The sequence below is a fragment of the Cydia pomonella genome, chromosome 15, assembly GCF_033807575.1.
Source record: "Cydia pomonella isolate Wapato2018A chromosome 15, ilCydPomo1, whole genome shotgun sequence".
NCBI lineage: Eukaryota > Metazoa > Arthropoda > Insecta > Lepidoptera > Tortricidae > Cydia > Cydia pomonella.
Window position 1 is genome coordinate 1,707,408 of NC_084717.1, and position 26,789 is coordinate 1,734,196.

General features: G+C 35.7%; 1 protein-coding gene across 1 annotated transcript; it reads left to right on the forward strand.

Annotated features, from left to right (window-relative positions):
• Positions 1–762: 762 nt before the first annotated feature.
• LOC133525522 (uncharacterized) lies at positions 763–26,768 on the forward strand. Its single transcript, XM_061861788.1, has 3 exons — positions 763–1,200; positions 13,322–13,442; positions 22,446–26,768. Exons 1-3 carry the CDS (start codon positions 1,110–1,112, stop codon positions 22,558–22,560), a joined length of 327 nt encoding a protein of 108 aa, XP_061717772.1. The 5' UTR covers positions 763–1,109; the 3' UTR covers positions 22,561–26,768.
• Positions 26,769–26,789: the final 21 nt, after the last annotated feature.

The following is a 26,789-nucleotide window of genomic DNA, read 5'->3' on the forward strand; positions in this document are numbered from 1 at the left end:
TGTTTGGAAATTTGAACGGTTTCCGAGCCTTGCATCCGACATCCGATATCGGATCGGACAGTATAAAAACCGCCCTAAGGCCACAGTATAGTATACATGTAAGTACTACGAATGTGTATGTAGATTTATGATAAGTTTTGCCCATAAATTCATTGGCGTATAGCTGCCCTGAGCACTGAGCGGACGGCCGTGCGTGCATTTTTAAGAAGTATTTTTTTAAATAGCTTCTGTGCAAAAACAAAATTGTATTGCATTGTAGACTCGTTTTAGACACGAGATATGAAATTGACGAAACTTAAACTTAAAACAGAATCACATAAGGTTCAAATTTCTTCAATTTTATTTCACGAGTTATCAACTTCTTCCCACCGTGTACGGAAATGTTCCTAAATTTTATTCTATCGAGCGAAAGTTTAATCCGGTTTCAAATCAATGAAGTTTTTAGAAAGAGACCTCGAGATTGCGACATATTTTTTGGTAACCGTATAGCACCACGATTTTTCAAAAACTTCGAACTTTAAGATACGTCGAATATTAAGGTCTAGCTAGATACGATATGGATCGAATATATCAGTGTTAAAAGTGACATTTCAAACAAAAACGTCACCCATGACACTGACATATCCGAACCATATCGTATCTAGACCTTGTTCTTGTTCTTTTAAATATGGCTTCCATCAAACTATGATGATTTGCCAATGTCAAGTTTCTTTGTAAGTTTTAAGTGTGCTCGTAGAGTATGACGTTGTTCGGTAGTTGTTTTTAGTAAAGAGATTATTTTTATGTACCAGAATATGTCAGTGTTAAAAGTGACATTTCTTCAAACAAAAACGTCACTTATGACACTGACATATCCGATCCATATCGTATCTAGACCTAATATTTGACGTACCTTAAATTCCGAATCGTGCCGTCTGCTAACTGGCTGAAGCCACTGCATGTGAACGTCGTAATCAAATCGTATGTGTGTATAAATCCCACCACAAACACAACTATATACGACACACCGGTTACTCGCATGCCAGTTGCTTCACCACACGCGCTGGGAGAACCTTGCCTTGCACACAACATATACGTCGGAGTTAAGAAAGTTTATTCAGTGTTTGATAATGTCGAAGTTAGTATTTGTGTGTTTAATGATTGGAATGGCTAGTGCTGCTACGTTTAGAGGGAAATCACCGAAAAAACCAGCTCATTTAGGTGAGTTTCCAAGTTTTTGCAAACTTTTATTTAACTTGCAATGTTTGTATGTTTTTGGGTCAAATCTTGCAAGCTAATTTAGACTTACTATTATTGGATTTACCTGAAACTTCACACGCATATGAAAGTTGGATGACAATGTAATATTATGGTACCTTTGAGCTGATCTGATGATGGACACAGGAGATGGCCATATGAACTCTGTGATAAAAACAACGACCCCTGTATTTGGGTTTGTTACAATTGATTCGATAGGTATAAGTCGCCTGTTGAAAGAATAACTGCAGGCAGCAATAAGAGCTTGTATCAGAAATGATATTTTTGACAAAAAACTATATTTATACCTAACGAAAATTTCAAAATTCTGTTATCTTGCAACTATCCTTCTTACAGTATTAAAGTGACAAAGATATACATATTTTTTCTTTGTTTATTTACTTATCTTAAAGGGTAATTAAAACTCTCCGAGTTCTTCGCTGCGACCATCCTACATAAGGATATCAAAACATACACAAATTTTCTAACAAATACTTTGCTCAAAGCTTTTACTTCTTAATTCTCTAACAAATACTTTGCTCAAAGCTTTTACTTCTTAATTTTCTAACAAATACTTTGCTCAAAGCTTTTACTTCTTAATTTTCTAACAAATACTTTGCTCAAAGCTTTTACTTCTTAATTTTCTAACAAATACTTTGCTCAAAGCTTTTACTTCTGAATGCACTCTCCGGATAAGACTAATAAAAAGTTTATTTAGAACTTTTAAAATGAAAACAATTTTTTTTTAAATCATAAAGCACAAGTATGTTAATATCCTAAATTGTTAATAGTTATCCAAAATAGCTTATAGTTGTAATTTTTTCTGAATTAATTTCTCACTGCACCCACATTCGAGAATTTCTGTTTTTCCCTATGGTTGACTAGCAGAGAATGCTTTCAGGCGTTAAGTTCGCCATTTGTACTTATTTTTATAGTGCAATAAAGTTTAAATAAATAAATAAAGACGAATTGAAAGTTGAAGACGCAATGGAAATTTCTTAATATGAATATTCCATATTAAAGCGTAGTTTGGACACAGTTATGCAACTTGAAAAGGTCATTGGCTTTTCTCCTAAGCAATGCACATTTGATGATAGTTTGAGGTTATCCTACTTGCTAGCACGAGTTGCGTTCTCGCGCGCGAGTTCATACATCTTCCGCGATTTTAAGTATGGACTCGTGCGCGAGAACGCAATTCATGCTAGATAGTCAGATGTTATTTTTATCAATACTAAATTATTATTTCTAACATGCACCATTACATGCGATTTTAGCATCAATCAATCTAATAAACTACCTACATATTTCGGAAACCTCTTAAGATTATAAAGTAGATTGTTAACCAAGTGATGAAATGGTAGGCATTCACCCGGGTTAAACACTCTATTTTTCATTTCGAATATGGTGAAAGTAAAAACTAACTAGGTAACTTAACTAACTTGCTATACCCTACTCAGGGTCCATGTTGTGACAATTTATTTTAAGATAATATTTGTATGTACCATGGAATGCAATAAATAAATGATATGAAATGTAAATACATGTGCATTAAAAAAAACACGGGTAACTCTTCAGTAGTATTTCTTGTGGGTAATTTCGATTAACAATTCAGATACAAATATCGTTATTTATGGAATGTGGAGTTAATTATCACAATGGAAATTGTACAACTGTGCGGTTTAAGAAGAATTTCCTCCCGCGGACGCTCCGGCTGTGGAATGAGGTCCCTGCCGAGGTTTTCTTGGCGCTTTCAATTTCTATAGGCGTTTTATGCCTAACGCCGCAAAAATGCAAGCTCCCCTACATGCGTTGCTTAGTCAGTTGTGGGACTACACTTTGGATAAAAAATAATAAATCCCTTCTTGGAAAATTAAAGGAAATGTAGTTTTATTGACAATTAAAAGTTATTATCATACATATGACATCTCATACCAAAAACATATCATTGACTTAGCGGCCTGCGTTCGCAGGCGGACGTAAGACAACCAAAGAAGTTCGCCACAGGTATACAGTATGGGGTTCTTCAAAAAAGGACTGTACAGGTTTTTAAAGGGTCGGCAACGCGCATATAACACCTCTGGAGTTGCAGGCGTCCATAGGCTACGGTGACTGCTTACCATCAGGCGGGCCGTATGCTTGTTTCCACCGACGTGGTATAAAAAAAAACAACTCCATTTAAACCAAAATTTTAATTGCTTATCATAAAAAACGTACTTAGAAAGTACAGCGCTCTAGAGCATAAACGTATCATTTTCTGCACACTTTTTAAAAACAACAATAGCATTAGTAATGAAAAATATATATTTGGAACGTTGCTTTACACTCGACTGCACTGCATACATCTATGGAACGGAAGCATTTATGGCTGAAATCGTCTCGCTTCGTAAAAAATCACAAAGAGATTCCGAGATATGTTAAGTTGGATAAGGGTTTACTTATCGATTCTTGGCCTGTATGTTTTTAGGGTTCCGTACCCAAAGGGTAAAATTGGACCCTATTACTAATAAGACTGTTCGTCTGTCCGTCTGTCATCAGGCTGTATGTCATAAACCGTGATAGCTAGACAGTTGAAATTTTCACAGATGATGTACTTCTGTTGCCGCTATAACAACAAGTACTAAAAAGAAGTACGGTACTTACGGGGAGTACTTCTACAGTACTCGGCCTCTTTTTAGGGTTCTGCAGCCAAATGGCAAAAAACGGAACCCTTATAGATTCGTCATGTCCGTCTGTCTGTCCGATTATTTTCTATAAGTAACAATTATTAGTAACCAAAATTCGATTCAATTCGAGTTTTAGTTATTAGATCTATTAACAATCATACTGATCTGTCATTGTCAAATGCGACATTTCTTCAACCAAAAGCATTTTTTGATACTGACAGCTGACAAAACAACTTTGATTTTATATCATATTGGAAACAGATCTATTCTTCAAAAATTCAAAATTTAAAAATGTATTCTGTAAGTAGGCCTCAAGGGCTCTTTTACAAGTCAATACAACATTTATAGTAACATCATATAGTGACATGAAAAATACATAACAACATTTATAAATACAACAGCCAATACCTGGATAAACATTACATTATAATAATCTTAAAATAAATAATTACTACAATACAATACAGATGTATAATCTCTATGGTTAAAAACACATTAAATCTGGAGATGTTAAAGGTCCCCAATGTCAGAGTACTAATACAAATAAGATTTGGAGGTGTAAAGTCTCTCCAAGTGTCAAAATAAAATTTATACTGAATAAATAAATCACGTCTGGTCTGGACTGTTAAGCAAGCAGTCTCATAAACTAATGCTACATACATAATAATACTTCGTAGGTAAAGAAGTAATTATGGAAGTATTTTTGTGCTCCTTATGTATGTAGTTATATAATATCATTGCATGTAATATCGTTTTAAAATTAGCTGTAGAATATAAATTATGTATATGATTATGCATTGATTAGCTTTATTCACAATATCGACCTTCACAAGTGATTCACCATACTAATCAATGATTCAAAGACATCATAGTTCCGTTTTCTTCACAACAAACTGTTTTTCTCACTAGAAAGAAAACAAATGACGTATTCTATCCATCCAGATCCGGGTGCAAAGAATTTGGAAATTCCAACCAATATGCTTCTGGAGGTTTCAAAGTTACATTATGACGTCAAAATGATGTCATTTTGTTATCAATCGCGCGTGCGTCTCGGCCGCGACAATACATGTAGGTACGGTTAAGCATGAGTGAGCGAAATGCACACGTTAGTTAATTATAACTAACTAACGACATTTAGGGCCTGTTTCACAAAGTCTGAGTAAAGTATTGGATAGCTAATTAACAAATAAATTAACTGCCAGATAAAACTATATTAAGTTGTAAAGGTATTGTACAGTTAAGCTTATTTGAAGATTGTGAAACGCCAAAAATGACTAGGTATTCGTTAGATAAGTGGCAAGTATCTACTAGTTAAGCTTATTTGAAGATTGTGAAACGCCAACGATGACTTTATTCGTCAGATAAGTGGCAAGTAGCTTATTCAGGACTTTACTTGGGCATTGCGAAACACACCGTTATATTTCAAAATGTACGTTCGAATTGGCGTTATATTTTACGGTGAATGTAAACCTTATTATTATGAGATTAAAGTCCAATTTCGTCATAATCTACACACCTTACACCGCAGGTCGTGTATTCTAATTGGTTTCGTCAACTCAGGCGAATCGGATTATTGGGCTACCAAACAAATTCTATTGAAAATGATATAAATTCTAATAGGAAAGAAACCAGTACAAGGTTTTACATACAAAACTACTACTCCCACTTTGTACTTCTTATAACAATTTTTAGCAACGAAAACTAGTACGACATAGCTATTTCGTACTAAGTTTCATGGCTCTTCTACACGATGGGCCATCATACTGGCCCACTAAGATGGCCCAGCGTGTCGAGAGGGTAGTGTCGTTGGATGGCTTATGGCGCGGCGGGATGGCGATGGGATGGCCACGGTGTCGGTTTTTCGTCTGTGAGCCAGCAATAGTGCGTACGCATTTATACGTGGCCCATTTCATAGTGCGTGCTCTATTTGTTATTTGCATGTTGTCTTCGACTGAATACTAATACGTACATGTAAAACTTGTTCTGTTATCATCTTGAACCATACGTGTTCTGGCAAATAAAGAAATTCTATTCTATTCTATTTTCAATCATCGCATGGCCATATCGCTAGCCCACCACTAGGCTAGGTGTAGAGGAGCCAGTATGCAAGTATATTGCCTTTGTGACCCTTGTTTACGCATATGGCTTGGTCAACTCCTCAACTCGCCTTGTAACAATCGTTCGGAATCACACACTATATGTAATCGGTCGACAACCTGTTAAAATGTCACTAATGACTTCTGTCAATAAACGGATTCGGGCTTTCCCGGCGCGTTCAATTAGAGACTTGTTTCGATTTCACTAACACGATTCTTTAAGGTTATTTGATAGCCGCAATAAATTTAAAAAAGTGCTGCATAGTTTACAACTCGTTCTTAAATTTATTAATTTATGCATATAAGACAACTACTAAGCTGATATTTCTAAAGGAGAATTTAACCTAAAAGCTTGGAGGAACCGGAGTCGCTTTCAATAGCTTACCCCTCTATCGAAAACCTCGGCCAATGGTCATATGTATTGTATGGACTGACGTTTATGTGACATGGCTATTTGTACGTTACGTACAAATTGCCATAGATTTGACGTGTAAAAATGGACAGACTGTTTTGTACAGAAAATTACAGACAAGGCGTCTAAAGTTGTTACATCCCCCAAACCTAAAAAGAATACGATAGTTCTTGGGTAAAAGGGTTTTTTCGCTACACTAACACGGAAAGGTTCTTTAATCTACAAAAACTGAAGAGAAAGTTACATTTTATCCACATTTTTGAGAAAAGTAGATACCTATGTAATGGCTACCTAGTAAGTAAATTAGGTGAATTGATGGCTCTTCTATACAATGGGTCATCCTACTGGACTGGCCCACTAAGATAGGCCAGCGTGTAGACAGGGTAGTGGCGTGGGATTGCTTATGGCGCGGTGGGATGGCGATGGGATGGTCACGGTGTCGGTTTTTCGTCCGCACATTAAAGCAGCGAAGCGACGCACCTACACGTGGCCCATTCCATAGTGGGTGTTTTAACCATCTCATGGCCATCTCACTGGCCCAGCGCTGGGCCATCATGTAGAGGAGCCATAAAACATATCAAAATCTCTCCAAATCCACGATGTTATAAGATCCGTCTCAATTTTATTTATGCGACGCCAATAGTGTTATCATTGTTGACAAATACCTTTTAAAACCACCTAAAACCGGTTAAAGAATGCAATAAAATACGCATCGAAATTTAACGCCAGCGCCACTGGGATTCCTCAAAATAAATTAAAAGGCAACAAACGACCTCTTCGTGTTGTTTACAAAACGAGGACCCTGACCTTCGGGTGACCTCTGGTGAAATATTTTATCATCTATAAATTATTGCAGAATTATTCTGTGCAGTAAACAGATTTTGACAGTAGTGTAAGAAATTTTGTTAATTGTACTGGTAGACTAGGTTTAGACTGGTAGACTAGGTTAGACTGGGTTTGTACGATAATTATCATGGTTTACCTGACATTATTGGCAGCTGCCTGCGATTTCGCACGTGTAGATCTCCCCCCATTCATCCATCGCCTCCCCCTTTTGTTTATCTTAGGATTGAGGATAAACAAAGGACGCTAAAATTAACATACATTTTGTAAACATATTGTAACTTTAAATGAGAGTGTTTCGTTTGTTTTCCTAATTATTTCTCTTGTATATTTTTGTTTTGTTTGTTTTCTTAATTATTACTTTTGTGTATTTTTGTAATGTTTTAATATTGTATCTTTATGTGTTATCACCGTAGCATCACCGAATGGGCTCTATGGGTGACCAGCGCTGGCTTTACATCTATCATTATGCTGGCTTGGGTCCATTTCGTGATGCACTTTTAATTACCTCTTTTTTTCTTGCTGTTGTTGTCTGTCTGTCTGTCTGTTATCTCTGTACGTGTTTTGTAATCGTCACGAATAAATATCTTTTATGGTTACCCAAAGGGTAAAACGGGACCCTTTTACTAAGACTCCGCTGTCCGTCCGTCTGTCTGACTGTAACCAGACTCTATCTCATGAACCGTGATAGACAGACAGTTGAAATTTTCACAGATGACGTATTTCTGTTGCCGCTATAACTACAAATACTAAAAAGTACGGAACCCTCGGTGGGCGAGTCCGACTCTCACTTATCCGATTTTATTAATATGACATTAACTTCAGTTTATAAGACTACTGTTTGCTGTTTGCATTGTATGTACTATCGCCGTCGGGCAAAGTGACCATGAATACTGATTATTTAGGTACACTGCGACATTGAGGTCTGATAACGCTGCGTTGGCCTCAGCAGTAATGCTAATTTGTAGCCAAAATAAAGTACACTAGCGATTAATTTAACGATCGTAATAAACCTTTAATGATATCTCAATTATTACCATGCCTGCTAGCATGAGTTGCATTCTCGCGCGCGACTTCATAACGCCGGCGATAAATATTTGTTGTCTCTTTCTCTCTCGTTATCTCCCATATTTTCTTTCTAAAGATGTGCATTATTTTATCGCCGGATAGGTGCTGTACATTTTGCGCGACTTCATGTATGGATTTGCGCGCAAGAACGCAACTCATGCTCCGGTCCGACGATCGACGATAGTAGTCTCAAGGTGACATTCCGATGGTAACTGCAGCTGCACTGCTGTTGTGGCATGACTGCTGCTGTCAATTTCCTTAATAAAATGAGTGACGTTCGCCGCCGCATTACTGCCGCGATTATGACGTTCAATCAGCCGAGTGACTGATGAACATGAATGCTATCAAGGAATTGACGAGGGTGCTTTCAATAATGAATAAAGATTTGGAGCAAATATCGCTGTCCTAATTTTAGCGTATTTTTTCCATGAAATACTACACTAAGCTTAACCTCTTGTATGTATTAATTGTGAAATAAATCATTAGCAATGCATCATTGGCATAAAAACCACTTTAAACCCAAATTAAATTAAATTTTTTGGACAAAAACTGAAGAAAAGGTGTAGTTTATTCACATGAAAACATTAAAACGAAATAAAAATATCTATCTCCTTTGAAACTTCAGTATTTTATTTACAATAACAATATACATAATGGATATATACAGAGGCATTGGACCAAGGATGCTGGCGGCATTTCCTCGTTGTATCACAATGTTGTGCGAGGAAGCCGCTCTTCGGTCACCAGTTACGTTAACCAGACGCTTCGCGATTTCTGCAAAAAACTTGTGCGTGCTGCTGGGGCCCTGCATGAAGATCTCCTTTTAGGTCCAAAAATAGTTGTTGTGTAATCAGGTAATATAATTAAAATAGAAAAGAGGGCTTTTCATCGATGTTATAGCCTTTTTTCCAATATTATTGATTCATTTGGTTTTTTTTTGTATCTCTTATAATTGATAAGCAATAAAAACCGGCCAAGTGCGAGTCGGATTCGCGCACGAAGGGTTCCGCACCATTATTTATAAAAACCGCAAAAAATATGTTTGTTGTATGGGAGCCCAACTTATATATTTATTTTATTCTGTTTTTAGTATCTGTTGTTATAGCGGCAACAGAAATACATCATTTGTGAAAATATCAACTGTCTAGCTATCTCGGTTTATGAGATACAGCCTGGTGACAGACGGACGGACGGACGGACAGCGAAATCTCAGTAATAGGGTCCCGTTTGACCCTTTGGGTACGGAACCCTAAAATAAAGAATAAGTATCGTAACTTGTAGTTACATGTTTGTATAACAACTGATTGATTATTCCATCGTTAGCTAACTAATTATGCAAGTTTTTTAACTACCATAATCTCTCGTGCAAAGGCATATTCTATTAAAAGACATTGCTCATATAAATAGACATATTACGAATAATGGCACCATTGAAAAGAAAATTGTATTAAGAATGTTACGGCCGCATGTAACATACGGCTTTCTTGATTTAAGTTACGGTAGGAATGTATTTTGTTCTTCTGTAAATTGCGTGTAATTTACTATAGTTATAAAGATTATGACGCAAACAGCTAAATATGTATACTCAGTGCTAATAATGTATGATAATTGCTTTTACATTTATATGTAAAATACTTTTTTTGAAATGGAAGCGTGTTATTGTTTTTATTTGATAATTCACCATACCAACTCGTCCTTGTTCGTTAGCCTAAATACAAATTTAAATTCTAAATATTTATTCTAGCCCAAAATGCACATAGATAAAACAAAAAAAAACATAATAAAATTACAATTACATGTCGCGTTGTTGACAAGATAGGCAACGCGTGTATAACTCAACTTGAGTTGTAAGCGCCCATAGGCTGCGGTGTATGCTTAATATCAGGCGGGCCGCACAATTAGGTCTAACGGGACAGATGAAACTAAATAAGAAGTCTTTTACATCGCCCTCTGTTACTTTCTGGTGTCAAATTGGGCCATCTTTTCGTATCAGATAACCAGTGATCGGAACTATGGGAGTAAAACTTATCAAGCGGACGTAAAAAGAGTGCTTATAGCCTATTACATATTCGAATGTCTATGAATGTAAATATTTTTATGGCTGTAAGTACTATACTATTCCTATCCCTATGGACATGAATATTTTTAGGGCTGTATGCACTATTTTATGTCCGCTTAACAAGTTTTGTTAAAGTTTTACTCCCATAGTTCCGATCACTGCAGATAACTCAGAGTTTATATGCCCCCCAAAATAATTCAATAAATTTTTCCATCTAATTTAACGAGCGTTAGCGAAGGTCTCCGCTTCAGCTTGGGCAAAGATTCAATTCAGGTCGCATTTTTCAACCGATTCCCGTGAAATTTTCGTTTGATAATTATACGGATTATTTGTTATAATTTTTTTTATCTGTTAAAATGTTGTAATTGCTTGATTATTATATAAAAATCGATTTGGTAATGACATTCAAATTACGAACATTTTGAAAAAAAAGCAATTTGATTTGACCTCTATTCTAGTATCAGTCGAGATGACGTTTTATTCGAAATGAAATGTAAATTGCATACAATTTGACAAATCTCGCATGTTCGTTGGTATCGAACGAAATGGCAATCGGCCTCCATCTCTAGTTTGTCTCTGAATTAAAAAAAGCTACGGATGCGTGACATGCGTAAAAACGTTTTCATTTACCGCCATTTGACGTACAGTTTGTCTTATAATTTTTTTTAGACGAATAAGTTGAATAATACATCACTACCCGAAATAAATTACATTGAAGTACATTATTTTGTAGATTCGGTTTATTTATTTTTTTCTAAATGGCAAAGTTTGCGAGGTCTACAGCTCACAGCTACTAGTGATAAATAATAAATAAATAAATATTATAGGACATTATTACACAAATTGACTAAGTCCAACAGTAAGCTCAATAAGGCTTGTGTTGAGGGTGCTTAGACCATGATATATTAAATATATAAATATTTATATATACTTAAATACATAGAAAACACACATGACTCAGGAACAAATATCCATGCTCATCACACAAATAAATGCCCTTACCAGGATTTAAACCCGGGACCATCGGCTTCGTAGGCAGGGTCACTAGTAGTGACCCTCTACCCACTAGGCCAGACCGGTCGTCCAACGATAACGGTAGACGATAATGAAAATACTTGTTTCAAACTTAGATCTGAGAATAAATGTAGTGACCTATTTGAACTTAAGTCCAGAGTCCACAAACACATCGAGAAGTGAACCAGGTCACATAAATAATCTAATGAGCTAGCATTGGCACGATTGCTAAATACCTAAAGATACAATGACCTAAAAGCACTGGTTATGTATTGATAAAAATAGTGGGTCAATATTGCTCGACTCCGCGTAAATATTACTGCAACCGGGGTCCTACCGCGAACACCGAAGTTCGCAAGTTGCGAGCATGTTTCTCTGTCATTCTAATTACGCAGTAATTGAAGTAAAAGAGAAAGATGCCCGAAATTTGCGAACTTTGGTGTTCGCGGTAGGCCCTCTTATCCTCAGGGCTCGGAAATAATTTTATTTTATATATTTCAAACCGTTTTCGTACGGAACGCAATAATATATTTATTTCTATATGTGCTTCAAATCTTGTAACTTACATTTGGACCAATTCCCGATGTCTGATTGAGCTGAAATTTGGCGTACTGTCGTATTTCCGATGACAATTCATTAATATTCTAACATGGTTTGACAACCGGTTTGGCTTAGTGGGTAGTGACCCTGCCTACGAAGCTGATGGTCCCGGGTTCAAAGCCTGGTAAGGGCATTTATTTGTGTGGTGAGACTGGTGAGCATGGATATTCTTTCCTGAGTCATGGATGTTTTCTATGTATTTAAGTATTTATAAATATTTATATATTATATATATCGTTGTCTAAGTACCGTCAACACAAGCCTTATTGAGCTTACTGTGGGACTTAGTCAATTTATGTAATAATGTCCTGTCCTGTAATGGAGCTGATCTGATGATGCAGTCAGAGAAGCATTAGGATACGACATTGTATTTAGGCTGATTTGAAAGATCTCGAGTACTTGATAGACATGCAAAGAAGAGAATGTACAGTCGGCAATAGAATTGTAATTCAAAAAATATTTTTTATTTATATTTATTTATTTATTACAGATAAATCACAATTACAGAATATTTGATGAAAAAGTATCGTTAAACCACTATGGTTTGTCTCGATACTCCATTCCGCAGTATTTAATAATTAGCTATACAATGCAATACACATATACATCTAATTCGTAAATGACATTATGATTGCAAATATCACAAACTGAGCGCGTCTGTTATCATACCGGCCGGCCGAGCAAAACAAGAACCTTCTGATGGTAACTTGTTAATGCCATAGACGCCGATTTCGTTTTAGCAATTTGTTAAGGTTTTCATTTTGTTTTGATACAATGTCCACGCAGACAAAAACAAAGTTTACAAAGGCTTGTAACGTAAATATTTATATGAATATGACAACATTTAAGGTCATTCAGATCACGAATTATGGGCACAAGAATATTAAAAATATGATCAAATTGATAAACAAAATAATGATCTGTGCATAACCATATAGGCTATAGGTTAATTGGCTTATTAATATTCGGATATTTAATCAAATCGAATCATGACCGTTAGTGCCATTTTCTTTTATTTAGAGTAAGCAATTGAGAAGGAAGAATAGCTTTTCAGACAAACATGCATGGTCCAAACCAGAAACTGTAAAAACAAGTAGCAATTAAAATCATTGTATTATGACGACCGGTTTGGCCTAGTGGGTAGTGACCCTGCCTACGAAGCTGATGGTCCCGGGTTCAAATCCTGGTAAGGGCATTTATTCGTGTGATGAGCATGGATAGGTTGTCAAAATATAAAAACTACAATGTTTCGTTAATAAATAAATTAAAGTATTTGGCACACGACACTGTCTAGCATTCTGTATTAACACGTGTTTTTCTCTTATTCCAGCTCACAAAGAAGGCTGCTACGTGAACGAGATAAAAGACGTCATCCCGTACGGGTCCGTGGTTACCCCCATCCTCCAATGCATCCGGATAGAGTGTGGAGGCGACATGCTGTACTATGCGACGTAAGCATTCATTAACTAAATAGCTGGGGATCATTGCTAGAAAGGAGATATTCGCTATGTAGACGACTGTCTCGCAACCTATAGTCTGTATCGTTAGGTATTTAAAAAAAGGTAAACAAAATCTACCCTCAAATGGCTCCTTAAGGCAGCTGAGGGTAGATGAAAACATTACATGATCAAATAATGTAGGTTTAAAGTCAGGTCGTTCAGTGACAGATCCAGGCGGTTTTGTATTTGGTTGGTTAACCAATAAATATTAAAACTACCCGAAAATTTACAAATTGTTTGTTTACCTTTTTTTAAATACCTAAAGATACAGACTATAGCATCAGCAAATCTACATCTTAAATAAAAACCGGGCAAGTGCGAGTCGGACTCGCGCACGAAGGGTTCCGTACCATTATTTATAAAAACGGCCAAAAAAAATATGTTGTTGTATGGGAGCCCTCCTTAAACATTTATTTTATTCTGTTTTTAGTATTTGTTGTTATAGCGGCAACAGAAATACATCATTTGTGAAAATTTCAACTGTCTAGCTATCACGGTTCATGAGATACAGCCTGGTGACAGACGGACGGACGGACGGACGGCGAAGTCTCAGTAATAGGGTCCCGTTTGACCCTTTGGGTATGGAACCCTAAAAACTACTCCAAAACTAAATACTACTGAACGGATTTTGAAACGACTTTCATCTATCAATTCTTAAGGAAGGTTTAGGTACAATAACTTGTTAAGGTTTTATGTAAATTGGTTGAAATATGAGGATTTTTTCGGAAAAAAATCACGTTGGCTAATTTAATACCACCTCTAAATAATTTTAGATTTTTTTTGTATCTGTTTGTTTTTTATTATTATTATTATTTTAGTTATTTTTTTGTAATTGTATTTTATACTTAATTGTTGATGTGCTTGTTTTTGTTTGTATGTAAATTCCATGTTGACGTGTAAAAGTGCCCTTGTGGCCTGTTTGCTGAATAAATGTTGAAGTTGAAGTAATCGAAAACGCTGCCTAACCAGTTTGAGTTCACTATAACAGCACAATTTTTTTTTTTTTTTTTTTTTTTTTTTTTTTTTTTTTTTTTTTTTTTTTTTTTTATTATTACACGGCATTACAGCATGGTGCAGTAATAAAACAATAACAATATGGTGGGGTTGTCTCTCTTTCATAGGTCTAAAAAAAAGTCCACAATGGTGAATGTCTATCTTTTACAAGCTTTTATTTACTTTCACCTGACCGTTGTCTGTTTGTAATCAAATCTTGCAAGTTAAAGGGTGTAGCAGGATAGCCTAGGAAAAATTGCCCCCAGCGATTTTGGGCCGAAACTGTAATCAAACGATGCCTTTTGGGGAGGTTATACTCTGCACAAAGTTTCATCCCTCTGTTACCCCCTGGGGGTGAAAAAAACCCGATTAACCCCAAAACTGTTTTAATTATTTTTTCCTAAACTATGAAAGTGACGAATTTCAAATTTCGTACAAATATTAATAAGACTAAAAGCTATGTGCTAAAAAAATATTAACCCCCTAACCATTGAAATTCTTGTAAAAAAAACAAAAATAAAAAAAGAATCAACCTGTATATCAAGTTTGGCTCATGGTACCACACCATTTTTTTTTTCAAAAATGAACCAGTTTATATTCTACATGATACAAAAGTTTCATGGACCTACTCCAGAAGGAACATTGCGAAATTAATATGTATTGGCTCTTTGGTGCGTACTATTCATTGAACTCCCACTAAGAGCCTTGCATTATTAATAAACAATGGCTTGCGATCGGACCGCTGCTCGTGCCCGATTTGAAAAAGGTGGGGATAAAGAAGTATGAATCAAACTCATTTGTACATGGATCTCAAGTTTGGCTTATGGTACACACACCATTTTTTCTTTTCAAAAATGTACCAATTTATATTCTATATTATATAAAAGTTTCATGGACCTACTCCAGAAGGAACATTGCGAAATTAAAATAAACGTACTATTTCGTAGCTACTAATCATTATACTCGTATCATGCTTAATACGCAACGTCCTTGACCCGAAAACAAAATAATTTATAAAAACCGGCCAAGAGCATGTCGGGCCACGCTCAGTGTAGGGTTCCGTAGTTACTCTTCCGTCACAATAAGCTAAACTGGAGCTTAAAGTATAGTAAATTGTTAACCAAGGGATGAAACGGTACCTTTCACGTGAGTTAAACAAATAGGCAAATTTGCATAATCAGTACCTAATTAAAGTAGGTCTTTTTATTATGAAGGGGAAACTTTTTGCGATAACTCAAAAACAGCTAAACTGATCATGTCCGCTGACAGACAGACAGACAGGCAGGCGGACATGGCGAAACTATAAGGGTTCCTAGTTGATTACGGAACCTTAAAAATGTTTTTATAAATACAAATGAGTTTGATTCATACTTCTTTATCCCCACCTTTTTCAAATCGGGCACGAGCAGCGGTCCGATCGCAAGCCATTGTTTATTAATAATGCAAGGCTCTTAGTGGGAGTTCAATGAATAGTACGCACCAAAGAGCCAATACATATTAATTTCGCAATGTTCCTTCTGGAGTAGGTCCATGAAACTTTTGTATCATGTAGAATATAAACTGGTTCATTTTTGAAAAAAAAAATGGTGTGGTACCATGAGCCAAACTTGATATACAGGTTGATTCTTTTTTTATTTTTGTTTTTTTTACAAGAATTTCAATGGTTAGGGGGTTAATATTTTTTTAGCACATAGCTTTTAGTCTTATTAATATTTGTACGAAATTTGAAATTCGTCACTTTCATAGTTTAGGAAAAAATAATTAAAACAGTTTTGGGGTTAATCGGGTGTTTTTCACCCCGAGGGGGTAACAGAGGGATGAAACTTTGTGCAGAGTATAACCTCCCCAAAAGGCATCGTTTGATTACAGTTTCGGCCCAAAATCGCTGGGGGCAATTTTTCCTAGGCTATCCTGCTACACCCTTTGATCCACTTCCCGGTTTCCGATTGAGCTGAAAATTTGCATACATATGTAAGTCGGGTGACAATGCAATATTGTGGTACCATCGAGCTGATCTGATGATGGAGACAAGACATAGGAACTCTGTGATAAAACAACGCAACCTAATTGTGTTTAGGGTATTTAGAATTGACTCGATGAGTATTAGTTGCCTGTGGAAAGAAAAGTACAGTCAGCGATAAAAGCTTGTACCAAAAATGAAATTTTTGCCAAAAACTTATTTAAGGAAAAGATGATTATCAAATTAAATATGTTGGTTATATTAAGCATTTCATACAGATTACAATGGTCCCTTACACCATACAATTTAAATTAATAATTTCAGGGGTAAAAGTAAATAAAATTCCCATTTCGAGCCATATAACTTGTTATGTTAAAGACGTTATCCTTGGTTAGTTCCAATTTTCACCACCGCATGCGTTGCGATCGCTTTACTTATCCCCACCACTTCGCACGTAGCCAATAGAATAATAAAATTATACAAGTCCGAATACTAATTCTACTAAAGAACTATTTATTGACAATAACAATATACATAATGGATAAATATACAGATGATTACTATAACTAGCTTATATCTAAAATAGGCCCTTGAGGCATTGTACCAAGGATGCTGGCGGCATTTCCTCGTTGTATCGCAATACTGATACGTTGTGCGAGGAAGCCGCCAGCTCTTCGGTCACCAGTTACGTCAACCAGACGTTTCGCGATTTCTCCAAAAAACTTGTGCGCGCTGGGACTCCATGGACCTAGAGTTTCAACGCCAAAAGGTACAAAATGGTATTCTCTACCGAGGCTCTTATATTTATTACGTTTCAAAATTTCCGCGCTTTCCGCCGCTGCGCCCGCTTTTACATTAGTCCGTTGGAGGTGGGACGGTGCCAGTGTGTCTACGCAGGTAGCATCCCACACTAACATCCGTCCCAAGCTCCAAGGAACCAAGGACACCCCATCATTAAAATTATTAGATAGGTTGATTAATTATCGCCTAGCGTGGTACGGGAATGTGATGCGAAATGATGAAATTAATGTATCGCAAAAGGTACAAGGAGTGAATGTGGATGGATGTAAGATGAAAGGAAGAAAAGGTAGATGGACTATCATCCAATAGTGGAAATAAAATCCAGGAAAAACAGGGCCTTATTTGGAATAATATGGTTTCCTCATGATGTTTTCCTTCACCGAAAACCCTTCTGAGAAACTCATTGGTTTGAATCGACAACTTGAAAGTCTTACTGTTGGGTTATTTAAAGCTATATTTATTATTGACTAGTTTTAGCAGGAATATTTTGTTTGAATTCCATTCCACGAATTTAAGAACAAAGTAAAAATAATAGCAATTTATAAAAACTATAATCAGACTTTACTGACAAACCTGTAGGCGTGATAAGGATATAGAAATACATTTCCAAAAAATATAGTTGGCATTTCAGAATAATCCTATTTGAATGGTGCAAATTGGAACGTAAATTTTATTTTATTACGAAGGTATATTTGCTATAAATAAACCTGTAGGAGTTTTTATTTGTAGCGCACTAGTAAACAAGGTTAGGTGTGGGTAATATAATTATGTACGACTAACACTTTTATGTAAAAAAAATTATGACTTTGACATCCCAATATATATACCACGTCATTAAACACGTCAGAAGTAATTTTCAATTATACCCAAGTAAGGTTTTCAAAAGTACAAGGATTGCGAGTAAGAACAAAAACACGCTATCTACAACATGTTGCCGACTAGCTAAATCGTCTAAAATAATATCTGTTAGAGGACCAGTACCCCTAGTGTAAACATTTTCGACAGCGAAACGTTACGTACGCGTTTGCGTTAAGTGTCATTTTGTATGAGATTTTTGACTTTCCAAAACGTCCCGCTTGGCGCGCTGTTCAAAAACCCATACAAAATGAGACTTAACGCAAACGCGTTCGTCACGTTTCGAAATCGAATTTATTTACACTAGGGGTACAGAAGTCTACAATAAACTACCCAATGACTTAAGGCAGATTGAGTGTGACTCAACCTTTTACAATAAATTAAAAATATGGTTAACTGTCCAAGCTTTTTATGACATTAATGAATTTCTTAATTTTAAATGTAATAACATAATGTAGCTTAAATAATATTAATGTATGATTTTAATTTATCCGAATAACTTAATAATTTTAACTTGTCATTTTTATTTATTTGTATTTGTATCCTTTTATTTTAATCGAATGTAGATCAAGTAAATATTTTTAATTTAATTTAATTTAATTTCAACTGTGTATTTTATTGCTGACATGTAAAATTGTATATTTTACCAATAAATGAGTATGAGTATGAGTATGAGTATGTTCGGTATTATGCGAAAATCATATATTTGGACCCGGGTATGTCCTTAAATTACGTCCAAAAGAGAGGTATGGGCAATGTGAATGTCATCTCGCCTTGTGTGGTAGGGCACAGCACAGCAGATGTCATTCCAGATCTAGAGCAGAGCCCAACTGGGGAAGTACCTCCAACTTACAGAAAACCGCAGCCAAATAACACTTGACCCTACTCATAGTGTTGTGTTCCTGCCGGTGAGTAAGGTTGTCAGAGCTCAACGAGGGGGGTGGGGTTAGGGTCGGCAACGCGCATGTAACTCCTCTGGAGTTGCAGGTGTACATAGGCTACGGAGACTGCTTACCATCAGGCAGGCCGTGTGCTTGTTTGCCACCGACGTAGTAAAAAAAAAAAAAATATCAAGGGGAAATAGTCAATTCTGCCCTAAACATTAGTTGGGTCAAAATTCTTCTCTTTGTCCTGTTTCTGACCACTCACGTGTGTATTTATGTCTTCTATCAGATAAATAAAAACAGTTGAGTGCTATTGCATCTCTTTCTAGTTGTATATTATAATTTATTGAGAAAAAAAGTCATCTCATACAAAAAGCTACATTCGCAACTCGTGTCGATTTAAAACACTCCCTTCGGTCGTGTTTTAATTTATCGCCACTCGTTTCGAATTTCCTATTTTTCGCACTTGTATCGTAATGTACTATTAACCCAGTTATTGCAGCTCTTGACATTAGGTAGGTATAAAGTATCCTATAAAATAAGTTAAAATTTTAGGGGAAAATCACACATTTTGGGGAAGACAAAATTGACAGTTAAACATAACACAATGATTTCGATGTGTTTACGCTTGAAACACACACTTGAGAGGAAAGGGGACGGCGGCTTTTCCATACAAACGTGGTCTCCATTTTCCTCTCTGGTTGTTGACATTATGGAAAATATTTTTACACAATTTGATGTATACAGGATGACCTTAGCCATTGGACAAACCCTGAAATCCCACGCAGGGTTACTTCTCAGGAATGCTCTGACGTTAATATTTTTTTTAATTAGAACAAAAGATAAAAAGTATTTTTTCGAACAAAAGTTATTTGCGATAATCAACAACAAAAAGAAACACACTGTGTTAATCTTTGGCAGTGTTTTTGACAATTTGTTCGAAATATTTGATAATGATGACATTTTTCAAAAGTCAGAAGCTTATTATTGTCATAAATAAAAATAATAATCAAAAAGGTCGAAGAAGGTTCCATACTATTCTTTTAAGATATTACCTTAGGAGCTACTAACACATACAGGCTGCTACAAAGTAAAATATGGTAATTTGTTAATTTCTTCGAAACCGCTACACCGGTTGTTATGATACTTTGTACACTGGTTCTAAATATCCTAATGCATATGTACATTTCGGCTTTGTCCAATGGCTAGGGACACACTGTATGAACTATAGCTATGCCTTAAACTAATTCCACGGATTCCACTTACGTGTTCTAGTCACTCTGGCGACACGTTTGAGTGAGTGAGTGGAATCCGTATAATTAGTTTAATCTTAGTATGTCTTACGACAGTTTGAATTCGATTATAGCTTTGACTATTGTAGATTTTTGATTATTGTAAAAATTAGGAGCGAAATACAAATTTCATACAAATTTTAAAACGCTACTAACTCTTATAATATTAGGTCATTACCTATGAAATTTGCGTTTTGTATGGAGAACTTTAACGAAATTCGATTTTTCATACAATGAAATTTTGTGACGGCATTTTCAAACCAAACAAATTTTTGCCAGTAATCTGAGACATTTTTAAGGCACATTTTCTATCTCTTTTTTTATCTGTCCCGTCAGAAAATTATAAGTCATTTAAATACTCAAGCCGGCAGCACATGAAAAGAGCTGTTTTCCTGGCGGTATTCTGAATACATAAAAAAATAAAAGTAGCAAATAATTGTATGTAAAATCGTTGCTATGTAGCGCACTAATGAAATTAAAGAATACTTCGAAGTTACTATTAAAATGAATAAACTATGACATCACTAATACTTATGAACAAAAACGCCAATTTCATAGGCATAGTTGTGGTTGATATAAACAGTCTTAATGATGTGTTACTAAATGGCCCTAAAGTTCAAAAAGACCTGTTTGATATATTGATATCATTCAGAGTTCACAAGTATGTAATGATGGCTTTTGTCCAAATATTGTCAATAATGTTCATCTGGAGAGGAAACAGACGACTACGTTAGTATGAAAAGGCGTTTTCGTACGGGTCCTCCTCTTTCTTCTTAAGATTCACAATTTAAGAGTCATACCAACCTAGCTGCAGCTATACAATTAAATATAAGCTCTTATGAACATAACGTAAACATTCACGCAACATATATCTACGGTGTATGGTTTTCGTCACTAGAAATTACAATACAAATAAAATTAGATCAAGTAGAAGATTTACATAAGTAGGTACAAAAGTTCTACTCGATTTAATTTCTATGTACAATTTTAATAACGATGTAGATTAATATACAGTGTGTAAATCCAAAACGGGCGATAAATTAAAACAGATACAGAATATATCATATAATATAAGACCCCGTAATTAATTTTCAAGCAGCAATGTACTGCAAACGTTAGACATAACCAGAGATCGGACAAATTAGCGTCATTGCTCGCAATAATGTGGACATAACTCCAAAATTGATTAAAAAAATCATTTATTTTTCAATTCGAACTGTTTTATGTTTATTTCTGTACAATTAATGGATGTATTTATTAATCAAGTAACATAGTATATAACTAAAAAAACAAACAAAATAAATAAACTAATTATTAATATTAAAACTAAAATATAATAGAACTTAAAATAAATTTTTAAATAAAAAATGCTCCCCAGGTCACCTTCATGCATTATGGTACCCAGAAGGCTGGCAGCGTTTATTTAATTTCTTACCTAAGATTTAATTTTGATTCTTTCTTTTCTAGTCAATAAATAATACAAAGATTTCTTATAATGTAGATTTATAAAAGAAAATAATCAGTAATTTTTCTAAATTTTCTGATAATTAAATGATTATTTTTTTAATCACTTTTGAGTCATATCCACATTATTGCGAGCAATGACGCAAATTTTTCCGATCTCTGGACATAACATATGACATGATATTACGAGATACGAGCTTTTTATAGTAACGCTTATAATTTGTTGACAGTTACAATGAAAAGCTCGTATCTCGTAACTTGCGTGTTGCTTTACATTGCGGGCCGAAGTATTCTGTATAGTTCAGATTTTCATTGTATTTCTAAGCTTGATTTATCTCAATATACTTTTTAGGCCCTATGCTAACCACCGTATAAATATTAGTTATTATTGAATTTACACTTATGTATGTAACTTACGTTACGTATATGTTAAAGTCAAAGTCAATATATATATATATATATATATAGGTATATATATATATATTTTTTTTTTTCAAATAGGCCTAGCAACAAGCACTTTTAAATCGTCAAATTTTACAAATATCATATGTGCAGTGCGACATTACTGCCGACTGCATAACTGCCACAAATGTCAAAATCGACGACGTTGCAGCAGTAATGCTTGTGTCTGGATACTTAACCGACCCTGCCCTTGATTATTGTCAACTCTCGAAAAAAAAATACTTAATAAAAAAAAATGTTTCAGATGCGGTGTGGTTGGCACTGATGATCCGAAATGCCACAAGACAGATGGTGATCTCACTGAGCCTTACCCCGATTGCTGCCCAACGATCAAGTGCGAATCCGAAAACCAAGTATAACGAGCTATTTATGAGTATATCCAACTGGCTGAGAAAACAGGCTGTGAGAAAAAAAAACTAATTATATGTTTAAAAAATTATATAGGTAGGGTCAGGTGGGGTAATAACACTCAAAAACATCTTCTATTCTATTTAAAAAGAAGCTTTGTGTGTATACTTTTAGTGATATTTTTACCGTGTCTTATTTTTACCCCACCTGACCCTAATGAGTATGTATTTATAAACTGAAATAAGAAGATGTTATATGCTAGAGAAAAAGTCACCAAGTTACCAAGCCCTCCAGTCATCAGAGGGCCTACCGCGAACCACATTCGACGTATTGCCTCTCTGTCACACTTACGTACAAATTTACAAGTGCGACAAAGAGGCAACACGTCGAACGTGGTTCGCGGTAGGCCCTCAGTGGCGGAGGCCGGATTCGAAGTGGCGACTTCAGCCTACACGGTTAAAGCCATGGTACTCTAGACTACCCGTCACGGTGGTGCCCGTCTCAATTTCTTGAGTATATGCAATCTTAGACTAGGGTATATGCAATCTTAGACTAGGCGTCTTTGAGTCTGTATGTGTAACATTTTAACTGTACTTTGAGCGCATTAATGAGCGCTTTTTAACAATTGTTCGAATTTAGCTTGTGAAAAGTTAATTATTAGTGGGTACATATTTGTTCTACACGACATCGTGTATTATATTTTGGCTCCTTGCATTACGAATTATTCACATTGTATAAAATTTAGTCTAATTCTTAGATCGTTTTCACATTGCCAGATCTGATGTCAGATTTCGGATTACCACGAAGAAGGAAAATTTAAAAAGAGACTTTTTATATTTATTTAATCATTCAATTCATACAAAACAAGCTCAAGCTCTCGTTTAAGCGCATGTTACGCAAGCACTTTTTCGACAAGCTCACTGGTTAATTGTCCATCGTAGTCATAGTATTTTTTGCACTGGGTACATAAATTAATATATATGTATGTATATTTAATTATAGCATATTTATGTAAGTTTATTAGTGTTAGTATATATTATTGTTTTTTTTTCGTTTAATGCCTGCACGTGCTACTGTTTCTGTTTAGCTTGATGGTTGACTGGTAGAGAATGCTTTTAGGCATTAAGTTCGCCATTTGTACGTTATTTGTTATATTGTGCAATAAAGTTTAAATAAATAAATAAAACAAAGTTAATAGCTGCTAGATATTTTATTTTTGTATTGACAAAAATAAAATATCTAGCAGCTATTTTATTCCACGGTTCATCCGATATCTGATCGAATAATGTGAAAATTATTGCAGTACTATTATCGAGCCAAATGGAACAGCTTAATAAGACTTCACTTTGTCCGGCACTCTGAGGCCAATTCGAACTTACACCTGGCATCAAAACGATATCAAGTAATTTCATTGTGTTCTCATTAGCTCGCGCTTATGCATGCACGGACATGTCCGAGCGAAATGAACAAGCGAATTAACGCGGCCGGATACGAACTTTAAGATAGGTACGTCAAAAATTCCTAAAGATACGATAATGGATTGGATATGTCAGTGTCAAACGTGACGTTTTTGTTTAAAGAACAACAAATGTTTGACGTATCTTAAAAATTGAATCGGGCCGTCACTCGCATCAATTAGAGACATCGTTTTGATGTCAGAAGCAAATCCGAATTGGCCTAGCTATTACTCCATGCTTTTGCGTTTAGTGCGTATCAAAATCTTATTACTCACGTTTTGATTGCAAATAGCGGTGTAGCCCGATGTCATTTTAGGCTTTCACAAAATGGACTGCTTTAGTGTGTTCGAGTGTATTTGCCATCAAAGGGCGAGTCAAAAAGCTATGATACAGATTGGACCGTTTTGCTGTTGACTTGCGTTTTGATATCCATTTGGAGGGGTTTATTCTCGAATGTGTATTTGAAGCTCAATTATAACGTTACGTTTACATCCAACTGATATTGATCAACACACTACTGCATATGACTGCACTGCACCCCTGCATATGAAAAATATCTTTTTGGGTAATCTAGCCTAGATAAAATGGCGCTGATTGCTGTTGTTTATTTAGTGTTGAGTTTTGCAGGCCAATTCCAACAATATTATGTAATACTGGTCTAACGTGGATCTGACATCATTGCAATATGAGATGGTTCCAATCTCCTTTAGTCCTGCTGAATTGTGCATGATGTCAACCTTCAGCCAAAAACGTCACTTTAGAGAACCTGCTGAATTGTGCATGATGTCAACCTTCAACCAAAATCGTCACTTTCGACATTGACACATCAGTATCATATTGGAATTAGATTTTGAGAATGAGGTTTCAGAATAACATTTCTCTGATTAAATGGCCTACCATGGCCAGATTCATTTTGTGGTCTTCATTATGAAGTCCATATTGGTTTTACTGTTGAAATAACCTATAGGTACAGTCACGGGCTTTATTGGTTGGGCCGTTGAGGGTTCACTTTACATTGGCCATCATACCGTTAATATAGACAAACAATTTAGCTTGAACCCTAAATGGGTCATCAATCCTAATTAACATACAAAGTACAAACTTTACTGTATTTAAGGAAGTACATAAAAATTACTTACCCCCTTATTCATAAACGTCTACTAAAGTTGACAAGCCGCTAATAATCGTTTGTCCCTTTCCAACGTATTGGTATGATGGCAAGGGACAAATGATTATTAGCGGCTTGTCAACTTTAGTAGACGTTTATGAATAAGGGGGTTAAGGTGTGGTGGGGTAAGACTATCTCCGGGACAAGACTAACAATTAGTTCGTTATTTAGTTAGTTCGTCTGGGCATTTTCCTAAAATCTACAACCATTGTGCCTATTGCGTAAAACGAGGTAGCACTACTCTAACCACTCTAGTTTGTAGGGAAATACAAACACTTGTAGGGAATCTTCATACTGTCAGTCTTGCCCCGATCAAAATAAACTGTTCGTCTTAGGACCTTACCTTCTACAAATTAAATCTGAAACGAAACGAAACCTATCTTAACCTATGGAATTTAAATTGTATCTACAAACAGTGTTGGCCGAAATTTAATTAGAATTAACCAAACTAACTACTAAAACCACCATTACAAATTGAACCGTGAACTGTTTACGATTCAATATGTAATGGGTAATGGTCAATTCTAATTAGCGTTCGGCCAACACTGTCTACAAATATCCTCCTAAGAATGACCGCTTTTGCTCGCTGAACGGCGATGCCAATGCGCTGAGCGAGGAACGAGCCAGCCTTACGATCGCTAGTGGAGCGGATGAGGAGACATTTACATTTTTGACAAAGATTTGGACAGTGCATCAACAATTAGTCGGTGACCGTACTTATACCGTTTAACTGAGGCAATTAGTAGGCAGTTAAAATCAGCTACGGACCGATAAAGGCTTGGTTGAATGAAGCTGTTTTGTATTATGTTAATGACGTAAAAATGTAACAAAAACTAACCTGTCCCCGCAACTCCTCCTGGGATAAGTGGTAGGCTGATTAGGTAGAGAAAACTGTTTTAAAGTTTGCTTATTAATTGTGTAGTATAATTTTTGTAAAGCATTTGTTTGACACACTAACTTATTTGTTTTTTTATAGCCCGTTATAGTGTCCCATTGCTGGGCAAAGGCCTCTCCCCATCTTGATTCCCACAAACCCCATTGTTGAGCTTTTTCCGACCACTTACTGATGAAGGTGTCTAGGTCGTCCCGCCATCTCCGTCTGGGCCTGCCACGTCCGCGCTTAACTTGGGGCATCCACTTGGTGGATATATTATTATCTTAATTGATATTTATGAAAAATTTATTGGAAAGTGTCTGTTTTTAATTTGCTTTAGCCGATCAAAAATGTAAGGTTAATGAGGGGAAACCGGCATATAATTTGTTTGGATGGAAAGACCGTTATATGGAAAGAACTTTCGTATTTGTAGACTTCGCTCAGATACTGTCAGAAAGGAAGAGCTTTGCTGTTTCTGCTCTACCGAACTTCTATACCTGTACAAACGCGGAGTAAGAAGTGACGAAAGAGCTTGTAGACGGTCTTACCTGATAAACGGTCTTCTCCACATTGCCTTATATCAATTTAATAAAAAAATTGTCATTAAAAGTTTCTGTAAAATTGTATATTGTTTTATATGATTATTTGACCATTGAAAAAAAATGTGTTACCAGTTGGAATACTCGTGTAATTAATTGGAATTAAAAGAGTTCCTTATTAGAGTTGAGTTTTTTTCGACTC

What these genes read in the sequence shown, in the direction of transcription:
- LOC133525522 (XM_061861788.1), top strand. Translation starts at nt 1,110, where the DNA reads ATGTCGAAGTTAGTATTTGTGTGTTTAATGATTGGAATGGCTAGTGCT. An exon ending in GAAAAAACCAGCTCATTTAG is followed by an intron (nt 1,201 to 13,321) that starts GTGAGTTTCCAA and finishes CTCTTATTCCAG; the next exon opens with CTCACAAAGAAGGCTGCTAC. An exon ending in GACATGCTGTACTATGCGAC is followed by an intron (nt 13,443 to 22,445) that starts GTAAGCATTCAT and finishes AAAATGTTTCAG; the next exon opens with ATGCGGTGTGGTTGGCACTG.